At 35.5% G+C, this 17142-nt stretch overlaps 1 protein-coding gene across 1 annotated transcript in view; it reads left to right on the forward strand.

The window, feature by feature from the left end:
- Positions 1-1138: 1138 nt before the first annotated feature.
- The window catches only part of LOC122809688 (von Willebrand factor A domain-containing protein 5A-like), a gene marked incomplete in the record, with an annotated part of 1061360 nt that continues 1045356 nt past the window's right edge, over positions 1139-17142 (forward strand). Inside the window, 1 exon segment of the mRNA XM_044081364.1 lies at positions 1139-1175. Coding sequence (XP_043937299.1) covers positions 1172-1175 — 4 coding nt within the window.

Consider the following 17142-nt stretch of genomic DNA (forward strand, 5'->3'; position numbering starts at 1 on the left):
ATGGGATCACACGTTACCAACAATTTAAAAAATAGATGCAAGAAAACCAGATATAGTAGTTTAGGAAAAGAAGAGAAAATAACATTGAGCACTGAAATTGTTACACCCAGTGATTACAGTGTCTTATGTACAAATACCAGGATCTGTAGGCAGAAACGAGAGCAGTGTGGAAGGATACCTAGACAGTTCCAATAGTAGTAGGAGTAATGGATCTCATAAAAAAATAATTTACAGTCAGATTTAGATATGCTACTGATACATGTAACTCCAAATACAGAAGGTGTTACTTCTGGGCACATTGCGAGTGATGCGCAGAGCACGTTTGGCTAACATCAAAGATTGAAACAATACTTATTTCATGAACTTTAATCATACATTGACTTTGGAATGGAGTCTATTCCTGTCACGGTACTAGAAACCCAAAAGACTTGGAGAAATTAAAATGCGAAATGAAGATGGTGAAATAAAAATGTGGCAGACTTCTGGTTCATATATTTAATGTGCTTTATAAAGCAGATCTTGTGTGTGGTAGGCCTTAACTGGCTAAGAAATCAATAAGTAAACAAAAAGGAGACTGCATGCCTTAGAATGTTTAATGTTTTGTTAAGAATGGGAACTTACTTCCCACAAACCTGCACATACACTAGCTATACAGCTCCTTGTGGACAAGTTCAACTTATTGTTATAGTTAGTGCTTGAATAGTTAGAAGGAAGGGCACAAACATCTGAATCTTCTTTTTGAAGTGTGACTAAACCATTGCATATTATTCTTACCATATGTCTCAGACATTATTTTACATCGGCGGCTGAATATTCTTTTATAAGGGTCAGCATCAGTATGGAATTTTTCATTTATCAGGCTTTTTAGAGCTGTCTGGCTATGCAGATGTTTTGCTTCTAAGAGGGACTTGTACAGTAAAAAAATTATGAGACTGTGTATCATACCATAGTTTGCTGGGTAACATTCCTACATGATTCACATATTTAAGCAATCAGATCAGCTTGTTTTGCATGTAGGTATGAGTCAAGTAGACATTGTAGGACCTTATGAAACGGGAAGTAATAGCAAGTGGGCTGGATGCAAAGGAAATGTAGTGTATCTAACTACCAAATCCGTCTTTTCCGATGGAAATGAGACTGAGTAACTTCTACAGAACTGTAAGGAGTCTGTATGAGTGAGTAGCTTGCCAGAACATTTTTCAAAAATAGTAGAGGAAATCTTTACATCATGTCAATGAACTTTATTTATAAAGTAATACTTTATTCCTTTTCTTGTCTTTCATTTTATGTTTAAAGTTGTAGTAGCATATCTGGCAGTGTTAGTTCATTAAATCACGGACTGTACTTGGAACATACAAAACATACTATTACCTACCTTTTTCATTCCAGCCTGCCAAACACTATTTTTAAACACATTTTGTAATCTTGTGTAGACAACTGATCCTTTTAACTCTTTCCTAAGTATCAAGTCAGATAAAGTTTTCCTTTCGTTTTAAGTCATAAATGCTGCTAAAATAAAAATAACCTGGATTATGATATTAATTATCATTTTGTCTTGACATTAAATTCATTTTACTGTCATTTGAGAATTTGCAAAGAAAAGCTAGATAAAAATGTTTTAGTTGGGTCTGAGCTGTTATTAATTACAGCTTCAAAACATTGAAGTTGTAGTGAGAGACGCATGTCATGAGTAACTTCAAGTGAAAAAAACAAAGGCACAGATTTTCAAAGTATGCAGGCTCTGAAAATAATAGTAATAGATAGGCCTGTGTTAATTGGACTCATAAATATCATCACAGACCTGCACCCTGAACGAGTTTGAATGGAAAACTGATTATAGAACTACTGTTGGTTATTAGTGAAAACCTGGTTTAAATCAGCCAGTTCATGAAGTGAGTTTGGTGCATCTCATTTAATAGGAAAAGAAAAGTTACATTAGAAAAACAAACATTCTTGTGTGTGTGTGTGCATGTGCATGTTTGTGTGTGTGCATGTGTGCGCGAGTGTGTGTGTGTGTGTGTGTGTGTGTGTGTGTTTGTGTGTGTGTATGGGTGAAGGGGGCTCAGGGGGGATGTAGTGCATTAACAGTTGTGGAAAACAACATAAATAAGCAGAGAGAGACACGAAAGGAAGGACAGACAGTTTAGTATAGATCAGGTAGGCAGGGTCTGGTAGGAAAAAAGTCAAATCACATAGTAAAGAAAAGAAATCTTGGATGTTGAAAGATTCTATTTTAGTTTTTCACCTTATTTACTGTTTGTAATGAGCAGAGAGCGAGACAAGAGAAAGCCGGGTAGCAGAGACAAATGTAGAACAGAAATAATAGACATATGAAGAATTCATGAAAGTTTCACACTCTGCACAAGGTGTTTGTTCTGGATTTCTGCCAGGCACAAGAACAGTAAGGTAGAATCTTGATTCAAGAAGACTCCCTGTTACTCAAGCCTTCACAATGTTGCTACTGTTACAATAAGGGTTCGCAAACCACCTTTAAGTATATCATAAACAATGTACAGTTTGTGTAAGTGACTACTTTCAGCAGAATATCCCCCTCATGCAATGTGCATTGGAATAGCCTTGCATATACAATGCTCTTAGAGGATTGTGATGCCTTACCAAGACAGGGAATGGCTGAGGCCATTTACCTCCTCATACATCCTGTCAGTCACTGCAAATCATAGGCTGACCTCTCCTTATCCTGGGTCAACTGAAGCATTTTCTGCTGCAAACTGAAGCCATCCTGCAGGTGAATGTAACATCTTAAGCACATCCTTAACCAATCAAAACCCATTACCTACTTTACCGCACCTGGCAGTAATCAAAGTGCTATTAGTTCTCCCACACCACCCTCACTCAGGCTTTTAGAGATTGCCCAGTAAACACTCTCCACATCTTTCTATGTAGTGACTGGTTTCTCTCCTCACCAAACAACTTACTCACAGTGTCAGTGACTAACAATGCTATAAACATTTAGATGTTAGGACAGTAATTGGCTTCTGCCCCCTCCAAAGTTTGTCCATTTGGGTGATGATCCTTGTTTTCCTTCTAGCCTACCTATCCTGTTGGCAGTCTGTGTCAAATGGAGTGCTGGTGATTATTATCCATCTCCCCACCAGAAATGGGGCATTAATTTACCTCTTTACCCCATTAAGTAAAAGAGCAATTCATCCTCTCAGAACTCCACCTAGTATTTCAATAAATGTATTAAACAAGAAATGTCAGTTATATTAATTCTGTACCCTATTCTCAGTTTCTAAAAAAAATATGCAGTTTTTAATAAACAGTTGTTGTTGTGTCTTTTGGCTTTTCCCAGTTAGGGGTCGCCACAGCGGAACTCCGGTCCGCTAATGATTGGCAGTAGATTTTTGCGTGCCGAGTTGCCGGCCCTGATGCACAACCTTCAACGAAGGTATGCCCATTCACGCATGTCTCCACACAGAAGACGCTCTAGCTGAGAATCGAACAGGACAACATCTTACTGTGAGGCGAAAAACCTTAATGCAGCACCACCACCACAGTATTAAACAGCATTCTAAATACAGCATTCTAAATACAGGAAACTCAATCATTTGAGTCACATCTTACAAGATACAAGAATAAAAATATCATTATGGCTTCCCTAGCCTGGCTAGAAATCATAGATATCCAATGGGCACTAGAAAGTGAAAGCTTGAATGCATATTAATGTGCAGAAGTAATTATCCTGATTGGGCTTAAAATACCTTAAAATCCAGAGAAGTATTTTTTGGGGTCAGTTAGCTGGACGAATAAAAAAAGGCAAATCAATCTTTCGGTAATCAGGTTTTCTTCAATACTTTGCCTGTTGAGAAATTAGTAGGTTGTTGTTGTGTCTTTCGGCTTTTCCTGGTTAGGGGTCGCCACAGCGGAACTCCGGTCCGCTAATGAAATTAGTAGATAACAAAGTATATATACTGTACAAAAAAAAATTGCTAACTTTTGAAATTCTCTTAATTAACTGGCAGTATAGAAATATGAAAGAAATTTCTGAGAAAGCATCATTTCCATTGTTTTGCTACTGGTAAAAGAATGTTATCAAAAAATTTAAAACAGGGTAGTAAGGGTTTCAAAGAAGATTTTTAAGGTGAGGAGAAAGATAAAAATGTTCACTTGAGTATTTCCTCACTAACATAAAGAGATAAATGAAGAGGAAGAATCAACAGAAGTAAATACAGGAGAAAGACAGGCCTTCTACTACTATTAGGTCTAACAGTGGTAATGTTAGAAAGTGTGATTCAAAGATGTCTTAATGAAGCAGTACTGATTTCTTTCTCATTCTGGCCATAGCTGTCTATGAATCTGTGACCTACCTGAGGTACGCGATTTACATGACCAACCTATAATAGGCAACTTACATGAGTAGTGAGGATGTAGACTGCGGTGGTGCAGTAGTTAGCACTGTCATCTCACAGTAAAAGGTTCTCCAGTTTGATTCTTGGCTGGAGTGCCTTCTGTGCAGAGTCTGCATGCCCTCCCTGTGGTCGACTGAACTGACATGGAAGTGGATCCGTGAGTATATGCATACCGTTTGGCAAGATCAAGTGCTGGGCTGGCAACTCAACGCCGTAAAAAATCCACTGCCAATCAAATTCAAATAGCGGACCAGTGATCCGCTGTGATGACCCCTAACCGGGAAAAGCCAAATTTTTTTTTTTTTTTTTTTTTACATGAGTGGTGAAGATCCTTCTGAATCCTAGGGCATGGTTGATTTTTTCTGTAGAAAGATTACTCACAAATTAGAGAACAGGAAAATATTTCAGTTGAAACCATACACAGTGATTTTTGGTATGGTACCCCTGTAAGTGAGTTATATGTTTTAAGCATTTTATGTTTGGTAAAGCAAAAAAAGAAATGCCCTAGGTGTTACACCTGTGATGCTGCACTCTGTCATATACTGTAAGACTTGCAGAAACTAGCGAGGCATATAAATGAACTTACACGGCACTATAGAACTGTGTGTCTCATATTTCTAATCCTATCATTGCTAAGAAAACACATATGTTTTTTCTTAGTAATTTATATATATGTCTGTCTGGCAATTCTGAAGAAATGGATGTAGGAAAAATGCTTACAAGTAGTAGTTTCCAGAGAAAGAAGTACTGTATAATTCCCATAATGCTCTTGCTTTCTTGATTATAATGCAGACAACCTTGGGTTCCCAATTATCCAGACTGAGTACCTATGAGTTTTAGCAATGTATTTTTACTTGTATATCTAATATGTCCGAATGCTTGATATAGCTCAAATTTGTCTCAAATTACTTGATTTGTATTAATGATTGCCATTATGTCCATTGACCTGGACTGACCCTAAACTGGTCCAGGGGAACTAGTGTTCTACCCCTTTTAAAATATAAAATTAACATGAAATAAAATGAATTCTATTTATGGTACATACCAGTCTTTTCTCTTGCTTTGAACAGTTCTTCCATATCCTGCTTTATTTCTAATCTAGAGCAATTTAAGGGTAATCATTTGATATTCTTGAGACTTGTAAGTGCAAGTCCCAAAATAGAAAGACTGACTGACTGAAAATGCCGATTTATGTATGTTAAGTGTGAGACTGCCACTTCTAAGAATATTCCCTTTCTTCGAGGTATGACTATCTTGGAGTTAGTATATATAAATTAGAGGTGCTGGGGAACTTGCCCCCTCCCAAGAAAATAACTTTAAATGAGAACAGTGATTTCTGGCATTCACTGTTCCACTGTATTTTCAGGCTTTTTTTGTAATTCCAGGGCTCTCAGTTACAACTCTTGGATTTACAGTGGAGAGCATAATTTAAATTTACTACAGCCTTGAAGTTTTTGATTGAGATTTTATAACATTCTTAAGAGTTTTATCACATTTTTTTTTAGCATTATTCTTGACAGTTGAAAGAGTTGAAATATCTTGCGTTTATATTTAATCTCTGGTACTCTGATAAACATAAAATGAATTACAAAATCAACAACAACATGCTTTTTGTTTGTTTTTATCTTTATTATTGTGACCATCTGTTTAATGGACATTTTAGCTTAGGCATCATTTTTATCTGTGTTATTGGGACATGGTTATGCATGTTAAATTCTATTATCATTTATAATATTGTTTTAGATATGAAATTTCTGAATAAGGCATAGTTATTTAAAAAATTACATTTATGCAGAAGTATGATTAAGTATACTGATGATAAAAAATTATAGACTTACCCTGGAGAATAACATGTCCAATGAACATATAAAAAGTTAAGAAACTGAGATTTAAAACAAAATCATCAGGAATGCAGCACAAGCTGGGGGATAGTATATTAACACAAGAAAATACATGCAGTGATATTACAGTGCATAGTCAGCTCATTATAAGAACATTTCACATGGATAATGCAGATAAATATGTATGTATACCTTTAAGAAGCTTTCCATGCTCTTGCACGTGTATAAATACTGAGCACGTGCGAGCTTGACTACCATTTTGTAGTAAGCTGTTGAGATGTAAGCTTGCATGTCTGTGTTGTCTGTCAGTTAATCAGTTTGTTCATATTTTGTACTGCTGATATCCATTCTGATGTGTTTCTGTGTAATAAAGCATATAAACAAACTACCTCGCCTGTTCATCTTCAATTGTAAACCAAGACAAGCTACATGATGTGAGAATGGGATCCAAACTCAAGTGCCTCTTGGTCACTCAGTTAATGGTGGAGGAATATAAAATAGTGGATCATCCCTACTACATGTATAACTCGCAAAACAGGTCAGAAATTAATTCCAGGTACTAAAACTTGCCTAAATGTTTTTTTTATTTGAAGAATATAAAATGAGGCACTCAGAATGCTCAAAACGAATTTCTAATTAAACAAAATGTCTGAAACTGTGACATATTGATAAAAATATTCAAAATAGTTACAAAAATGTTTGAAATAATGTCCAAATTGCATAAAATGTATAAAATAAGGAAAACAACCACATTTTTGCTATGTGCTACTTTTTCACATTAATTAAAGCTATTCAAAATATCCGAAGTATACAAAGTGCAAGTTTGCACAGTATTACAGTGCAGTTATTCCACAAAATACAGCCATTTCAAAGCATATTTTGCAAAGCACAGTATTTCAAAGAGTTTATTGTGGATTTGAATGTTATTACAATGCACTGGCTGTGTGTGCATGTTTGTATATAATTACAAGAGCCATATTTTCAGTGTGTTTGGTCATACTTTGTTGGCATGGCTAAAGGATTTCATAGAACAGCTCCGCTTGTCTGTGATAATAATATTACAGAGAACTGCAGAGTGTTTGAGCAAGAGTACGATATTTTCATACAAGCTGCATTTTCTGATAAAGTGACCATACAAAGGCATTTAGTCTGCTTAATTTAGCTGGATCAGAAGCCATAGAAAGAGAGCATTCATTTGTGTATGCACCTATTGCATTTGTAGGAGAGGGGGAAAACCGTCATATAGTGGTACCAGTTGAATAAAGGGAAGACCCCTAGTGCTTAAAATGTAAAATTAAAGAAATGTGTAACCCCCACATGAATATTACAATGGAATGACACATATTTTACACAAGGGATCAATAGCCTGGTGAAAGTTTTGCAGCATATATAACTGACTTGAGAAATAAAGCTAAAACGTACAGATTTGGTGATATAAGGAATGAGCTGATAAAAGACAGACGTGTGTGGTATTAAAAATGATGCTGTGAGAAAGATTTTGCTTCATGGTAGTGATTTAACTTTGAATAAGGCCTTTGAGAGTTGTCAGCTATATGAGCTCACAGGAAAGCACACAAATATGCTTACAAATGAGACATGCATGCTTCCAATATCTTCTAGTGCTCACATTGACAGTATGCAGGATGTGGTTAAAAGAACCAGGCCCAAGCACATGGCAGCAACTGTGAACCCTGCAACAGTCACTGGAAAACTCTGTACCCCTCTAGCAAATTCCAGAGTGCACATAGTCTCAGGGAAGCACAAGTGTGAGTCAGCAAACTCAAAGCATGTACTCTCACCTAGCCTCATAGTTATCTCTCGTAATTGTGGCAGTAATCATGTCTCTAAAAGAGAAAGGTGCTTAGCTTTTGGTTAGTAATGCCACAGATGTAAAAAGTGGGATCATTTCCAAAGATTTTTTTTAAATCAAAAGAGGATTATGCTTTTATTAAAAGAGAACATCCCAAGAGACAAGGTGATCAGTTAGTAAGCTGTGACCCTACTTTTTATGTAGATGGTGTGATTGTGCTTAATGAAACAGTTAATACAGTAGATTTATGGCAAAGAATGAACTATTTTGTACTGTTCAGATAAATGGGAGACCCATAGAGCTCAAAGTTGATACAGGTATAAAGTGCAATTTTATGTCAGCAGAAACATTTGCTAGAGTATGTGCTGCTGAGAAGCTTGATTTGGCAAACTGTATGAAGCTTATTTATGGTAGTGAAGAAATTCAAATTGAAGGTTCAATTGTGATTTCATGTTATTCAGTTTGGAACAGCTATGACTTGCAATTTTATGTGTTCAAATGGCATGTACAGTCATTATTAGGTCTCAGAGACAGTTTGAAAATGGGACTACTTTCATTTAATAAGGAAGTCCACCATGTAAGCTTAAAAGACCACTATTCTAATTTCACCCAGTCTATTTTTTCTGCCTAGTTTGTTGTGTACTCCATAAACTTAGACCCTGAAGTTAGCCCAGTTGTCAGACCAGCCCAGAAAGTTCCAGTAGCTATGCAGAACAGAGTCAAGGCTGAACTAGATAAAATGGTGCAGCAAAGTATGATTTGTCCAGTTGACAAACCATCTGAATGGTTATCTTCCATGGTGGTAGCTCAGAAGAAAAGCTCAGACGACATCAGAATACGTATTGATCCATGAGATTTGAACAAAGCACTGAAAAGACCTCATTAACCAGTGTATACAGTCAAAGAAGTCACTGCTCTTAAGCCAAATGCCACTGCTTTTTCTGTCTTGGATGCAAAGAGTTCATTTTGGCTAATTTGGCTTGACTGAAAATTTTTACTGCTAACCATCCTTTTGGCAGGTACAGATTTTTGAGAATGCCATTTGGGATAAATTCTGCCAGTGAAGTCTTCCAACATGCCATGGAGCAAATTTTTTCTGGTTATCCATGTGCTGTTAGAGTAGATGATATTCTTGTAGGAGGTAATGGTGAAGTCAAATATGACAGAAACCTCAAGAAAGTTCTGGAAAGAGGACGTGAAGTGAATCTTAAGCTGAATCCTCAGAAGTGCAAGTTCAGCCTACCAGACGTTAATTATGATGGTCATTTATTTACCAGTTCAGGGTTATATCCAGATCCTTCAAAGCAAACAGCAATTCTTGAGATGCTAGCTCCAGACAATGTTCAAGACCTACAACGTTTTCTTGGCATGGTTAACTACCTAAGCATGTTCATTCTAGACTTGAGCCAACTTTCAGCACTGCTCAGAGAGTTGACACATAAAGATGTCACAGTTAGAGCAAAACCAGAGAGCATTTGATGTCCTGAAACAGAGAATTGCCAGTCTACCAACTCTCAGATACTATGATGTTCACAAACCAGTTACTCTTTCTTGTGATGCTTTGAAATTTGGTCTTGGTGTAGTTATTCTTCAAGAGGGCAGACCAGTAGCCTGTGCATTCAGAACTCTAACCCAAACAGAAATGCAGTATGTGCAGATAGTTAAAGAGCTCTTGACAGTTGTGATTGCATGTTTGAGGTTCCATAATTATATTTATGGTAGACCTATCCAAATTGAAACAGATCACCAACCTTTAGTTACTATTTTGAGAAAGCCTGTGCATGCAGCTCCTGCCAAATTGCAATGCATGATATTGAAATTACAAAAGTATAATTTCAATCATTTCTACACAAAGGGCAAATTTCTTTATCTTGCTGATACATTATCCAGATCACCCCAAAATACCATTGAACTACATGAAAATAAGAAACTTGATTTTCAAGTCGTGGAAATGAGAAATTTTTCTTCCTCGCCTTTTGATGAGCTTAAAAGTCATTCACCTCAGATCCAGTTCTTCAGAAGCTCAACCACTTTATCTGTTGAGGATGGCCATCAAAGCAATCTTTTTTACCTCATGATCTGCAACCTTATTTTCCTTACAGAGATGAGATTTTGTTTGACAGTGGTATCATCATGAAAGGTCCAAAAGTGATTGTTCCAAAATCCTTAGAACAAGAGTATATTACTATTTTGCATCATGAACACCCAGGAATTGATTCTACCAAAAGAAGGGTTAGAGAACTAGTATTTTGGCCTTCTATGTCAAAGGATATTGAGAGAATACTTTCATCTCATTCTATATGTAATAGTACTAAGGCACACAAACAGAAAGAACCACTTCAGCTAAACCAGATTCCTGAACTACCTTGGTCGACAGTGAAAAAATATTTTGAGATTTAGTTGCTTACTGCTTGCTGCTTCTTGCTGTGGGATGGATTTGCATATTTCTTAAGACACTCAGTCTTGCTGGCTGGATTCTGCTAAAATTCAAAGTCTGATTATATTTGCATTCACAGTCTGTTGCATACAGAAACCTGCAGAATATACACTGATGAGAGAATATACTTTGCAGCACTTGTCTTTAAGAGCAGTAACCAATAACTTTTTATAATAAACCAAACGGAAACACGTTACAGCTTAAAAGAACTGTTCCAACTTTACTTCTCATATAGTACAGATGATGTGAGAGATATAACATTTACCTTAGGACTTGTGTCCCTACCACCCCTCTCACATAGCTGGATTTATACAGCTCTTTATATACAATTTTAGTCCTGTAGAAACAATACTAAGCTTCCTTGTTTAACAATGTCTTGTAAGAGACCAGCTTTTCTGACAGTGTGAATATCCTGTAACAGTGTCCTGATGTCCATGTAGAAAAACATATTTTTGAGGAAACACATTGTCCTGTATTCTATTTGAATCTGTGTATAGAAACATATGCTCTTATGTCAATGCTGATAAGCATATCCTGTTTTTTATGAAGAAAAACATATTTTTGAGAAAACACATTGTCAGAGATCAGCTTTTCTGACAGTGTGAACATCCTGTATTCTATTTGGATCTTTGTATTTTTCCATGCAGAATAACATGTCATTGTTCTTTAAAAGCAGATTTTGTATTTTTGTTCTTGCATACATCCTGTTTTGAGTCTGTAAGGGAAAAATGTCCATTCTTTAAAAGCAGATTTTGTATTTTTGCTCTTGCATACATCCTGTTTTGAGTCTGTAAGGGAAGAATGTCCATTCAGCAGATTCCTTTTCCAAGCCATGGTCATTTAGTATGACTGCTGATCACATATTACTTAAACTTTGTTTCTGCATTTAAGCAAGCCTTTTCTTTCAACATATTTACAACATAATTAATTTCAGATTTATATTCATAAAATCTAACAATTCCCTCTGTTTTTAAACATACTCAAAACATTTTATATAGAAAACACAAGAAACAAACCTTTAGTTTGATACAACAAATCAAAATGCAATTTTACATAGCTAATACAATGATATTAAAGTATTACTACCAAAACTGAATGTATTTAACTTTTTCTTTTGCAGACCATTCTGTGAAAATATTTTATCAGTTATGAGCTGTGTCTGCTTTAGTTTAACTTGATCAATTTATTCTTTTGCAATCACAGAATTTAATTTATGACTTAGAACTGTTTCATTAACTCTTTGCAACTGTTAAATTAACTATGAGACAATAACTATGTGCTACTGCAAGCATTTATACACTACTGAAAACACACAATTTCAATGTCATTTTAACCATAATATTGTGGTCATGTCTTTGAACTGCCCATTAACATCTTGGTAAAGTACTGCACTGGGCTTAGATAATAAATATTTGAAAGCAGTTATTTTACTGGGGTAAAACCAATGATATTACAACTTGACAAATTACTTTTAAACTTATTACAATGTATCCTGTACAGTATGTATTTACATAGACTGTTTGCTGTTCATGCATTTCAATTTACTAGGTATACTGGACCCACTTTTTTTAAAACATGTTTTTTCACACATATTTATTACTAGACATTTATTTAATTTGTACTGAATTCTTCTGCATAAGTACATTTAGTCTAATCTTACAAATTTAATAACATTAATATTAAGCAAAATCTTGGAAAATGTTTGCCTCTTTAGAAATATCTACTGGAATTGACACCAAATCCATATGTCCTGTTATTTTAAACTACATACTCAACAATTAAAAATATTCATGCTTTTTTATACCAACATTGTTTTGGCAAAAACATATTGAAAATAGGGACCATTCTTGCTATTAGAAACATTTATGCATTTTGCATATCTTTATTCTCTCTTGTATAGCTTTAATAAAACAATTTTAAATCATCTCTTGTTTAACCATTATGATAGCTATTAACAACTTGTAAAATATCTTATCCTGTCAGGTTTAATCCAGTTTACCAGTATTTCTAATACACTAATATCTGTTTTTCCCTCCCCATAAAAGAGTATTGGCAAGAAGGAATGAGATATTTTTTCTTGTAGCTTTATTTTAGACCCTTATTATTTATTTTTATATAGCTTTATTTCAGACCCTTGTCACAGTCTGTTTATACAGTCAGTGTAAAACTGAGAAAGTGCCCCTCCCTCTTATACAGTCAGTGTAAAACTGAGAAAGTACCCCTCCCCCTGTAGTACTTCAGCACTGTTTACCTGCCCTATGCTGTGAGAATAGAATGTATGTCAGCCTAAGACTATGGTTATACATTATTATAGACCCCTGTCTGATTTGATAATTTTTTCTAAAGCTTTTGCTGTTTACTACCTCTACCTCTAGTAGGTATTTACACCCTCCTGCACAATTGATTTGAACTATACGTATACTATAGCCCATTTGCTGGCTGTACTTGATGCAACTGAGTTTTTTGTCCTTTTTCTTTTAACATTTACTTGCAAACAGATTATCAGTGACATCTATGCACAATTGTGACATTTTATTACAATTACTAAATAGTGTTGCCTGTAAACATTTTAACAATTATGTTTTAATAACAATGATGCTTTAGAAAAACTCAAGCTACTTGCCTGGCAATCAGTCTTGTTGTTTATCTTATCTTTCCAGCATTTCCTGTAACTATTCATTCAGTCTAGGAAGGTCTTAGCTCACATTTCATACTCTGTAAACTATAGTTAATTCTTTTGGCATTTTTCCTTTAATGTGATTGTGATTTGCATAACTATGCATTTATACAACATAAATAGATATCATTTTACAATTACCTTACATGGATTTCAGTATTTTTTATTTATTTATTTAACTATTTAACTGTCCTGCCATTAATTTTACAAAAACTGTTTGAATAATAACATCTGTGATTTTCTTTTTAAAATTCAGAACTTTAACTGTTTGGTGTTACTATATAATTATAAACAAATTGTAAAAAACAAAATAGATATTAGTTTAACCAACACATTTATAGTTATATTATTTATATTTGCTAATGTCTGCCTTTTGCTTTTGTGTATTGTAAACAAATGTACTCTAGATGAAAAGAACATACATGCATGTCTGTCTTGTATATGTATATCTTTATACAAGCATGTCATGTCCCTACCATCCTAGCATGCATGCTTAACCATTTTCAAAACATAAACATATTATAAAATATATTTCTTTTGCACAGAGTAGCTGTGTATGCAGGAAATTCCCAGTCTTTGTCAGTTGAGCTAATTTATTTCCTTTATCCTGCAACTTCTGTTGAATTTCCTTATAGTCTGCTTGATATGTCTCAGGAGCCTGTTTTGCTGAATCTGAAACTCCTATGCACTTTTGAAAAGATGTATGTATAACTTGTCTAAGCTTCTTGAACTCATTGTGTCTGTCTTTTAGAAGTTTACTACATTCCTTTGTAACAAAATGTACAGACTTTTGAATGAAAGAAATGTGTAACCCCCACATGAATATTACAATGGAATGACACATATTTTACACAAGGGATCAATAGCCTGGTGAAAGTTTTGCAGCATATATAACTGACTTGAGAAATAAAGCTAAAACGTACAGATTTGGTGATATAAGGAATGAGCTGATAAAAGACAGATGTGTGTGGTATTAAAAATGATGCTGTGAGATTTTGCTTCATGGTAGTCATTTAACTTTGAATAAGGCCTTTGAGAGTTGTCAGATATATGAGCTCACAGAAAAGCACACAAATATGCTTACAAATGAGTAATGCATGCTTCCAATATCTTCTAGTGCTCACATTGACAGTATGCAGGATGTGGTTAAAAGAACCAAGCCCAAGCACATGGCAGCAACTGTGAACCCTGCAACAGTCACTGGGAAACTCTGTACCCTTCTAGCAAATTCCAGAGTGCACATAGTCTCAGTGAAGCACAAGGGTGAGTCAGCAAACTCAAAGCATGTACTCTCACCTAGCCTCATAGTTATCTCTCGTAATTGTGGCGATAATCATGTCTCTAAAAGAGTGCTTAGCTTTTGGTTAGTAATGCCACAGATGTAAAAAGTGGGATAATTTCCAAAGATATTTTTAAATCAAAAGAGGATTATGCTTTTATTAAAAGAGAACATCCCAAGAGACAAGGTGATCAGTTAGAAAGCTGTGACCCTTCTTTTTATGTAGATGGTGTGACTGTGCTTAATGAAACAGTCGATGCAGTAGATTTATTGGCAAAGAATGAACTATTTGTACTGTTCAGATAAATGGGAGACCCATAGAGCTCAAAGTTGATACAGGTTTAAAGTGCAATTTTATGTCAGCAGAAACATTTGCTAGAGTATGTGCTGGTGAGAAGCTTGATTTGGCAAACTGTATGAAGCTTGTTTATGGTAGTGAAGAAATTCAAATTGAAGGTTCAATTGTGCTTTCATGTTATTCAGTTTGGAACAGCTATGACTTGCAATTTTATGTGTTCAAATGGCCTGTACAGTCATTATTAGGTCTCACAGACAGTTTGAAAATTGGACTACTTTCATTTAATAAGGAAGTCTACCATGTAAGCTTAAAAGACCACTATTCTAATTTCACCCAGTCTATTTTTTCTGCCTAGTTTGTAAACTCCCAGTTGTGTACTCCATAAACTTAGACCCTGAAGTTAGCCCAGTTGTCAGACCAGCCCAGAAAGTTCCAGTAGCTATGCAGAAAAGAGTCAAGGCTGAACAAGATAAAATGGTGCAGCAAAGTATGATTTGTCCAGTTGAAAAACCGTCTGAATGGTTATCTTCCATGGTGGTAGCTCAGAAGAAAAGCTCAGATGACATCAGAATATGTATTGATCCATGAGATTTGAACAAAGCACTGAAAAGACCTCATTAACCAATGTATACAGTCAAAGAAGTCACTGCTCTTAACCCAAATGCCACTGCTTTTTCTGTCTTGGATGCAAAGAGTTCATTTTGGCTAATTTGGCTTGACTGAAAATCTTTACTGCTAACCATCCTTTTGGCAGGTACAGATTTTTGAGAATGCCATTTGGGATAAATTCTGCCAGTGAAGTCTTCCAACATGCCATGGAGCAATTTTTTTCTGGTTATCCATGTGCTGTTAGAGTAGATGATATTCTAGTAGGAGGTAATGGTGAAGTCAAATATGACAAAAACCTCAAGAAAGTTCTGGAAAGAGGACGTGAAGTGAATCTTAAGCTGAATCCTCAGAAGTGCAAGTTCAGCCTACCAGAAGTTACTTATGATGGTCATTTATTTACCAGTTCAGGGTTATAACCAGATCCTTCAAAGCAAACAGCAATTCTTGAGATGCCAGCTCCACACAATGTTCAAGACCTACAACGTTTTCTTGGCATGGTTAACTACCTAAGCATGTTCATTCTAGACTTGAGCCAACTTTCTGCACTGCTCAGAGAGTTGACACATAAAGATGTATCTTGCTCACAGTAAGAGCAACACCAGAGAGCATTTGATGTCCTGGAACAGAGAATTGCCAGTCTACCAACTCTCAGATACTATGATGTTCACAAACCAGTTACTCTTTCTTGTGATGCTTTGAAATTTGGTCTTGGTGTAGTTATTCTTCAAGAGGGTAGACCAGTAGCCTGTGCATCCAGAACTCTAACCCAAACAGAAATGCAGTATGTGCAGATAGAGAAAGAGCTCTTGACAGTTGTGTTTGCATGTTTGAGGTTCCATAATTATATTTATGGTAGTCCTATCCAAATTGAAACAGATCACCGACCTTTAGTTACTATTTTGAGAAAGCCTGTGCATGCAGCTCCTGCCAAATTGCAATGCATGATGTTGAAATTACAAAAGTATAATTTCAATCATTTCTACACAGAAGGCAAATTTCTTTATCTTGCTGATACATTATCCAGATCACCCCAAAATACCACTGAACTACATGAAAATAAGAAACTTGATTTTCAAGCCGTGGAAATGAGAAATTTTTCTTCCTCACCTTTTGATGAGCTTAAAAGTCATCCACCTCAGATCCAGTTCTTCAGAAGCTCAACCACTTTGTCTGTTGAGGATGGCCATCAAAGCAATCTTTTTTATCTCATGATCTGCAACCTTATTTTCCTTACAGAGATGAGATTTTGTTTGACAACGGTATCATCATGAAAGGTCCAAAAGTGATTGTTCCAAAATCCTTAGAACAAGAGTATATTACTATTTTGCATCATGAACACCCAGGAATTGATTCTACCAAAAGAAGGGTTAGAGAACTAGTATTTTGGCCTTCTATGTCAAAGGATATTGAGAGAATACTTTCATCTCATTCTATATGTAATAGTACTAAGGCACACAAACAGAAAGAACCACTTCAGCTAAACCAGATTCCTGAACTACCTTGGTCGACAGTAGCTACAGTCTTTCTGAGTGGAATGGTCAACATTACTTGGTGTTAATAGGCTTTTATTCAAATTGTTTTGAGATTGACCTACTTCCTAATCTAGTGTACAGTATTGTCATTGCTAAGTTGAAGTGTCATTTTGACTTTTCTCATGTTACAAGTAGCCCTGAGTATCCACATTCAAATGGTGTGGCAGAACGTGCAGTGCAAAGTGCTAAACAATTACTAGACAAATTGAAATGAGGCAATAGTGATACTTTCTTAAATCTCTTGAATCTCAGAAATATTCCTTATGATAAACATCTTGGTTCAGCTATA

Source organism: Protopterus annectens, chromosome 8.part0 (assembly GCF_019279795.1).
Source record: "Protopterus annectens isolate FY-2018-M chromosome 8.part0, PAN1.0, whole genome shotgun sequence".
Classification (NCBI taxonomy): Eukaryota; Metazoa; Chordata; order Ceratodontiformes; family Protopteridae; genus Protopterus; species Protopterus annectens.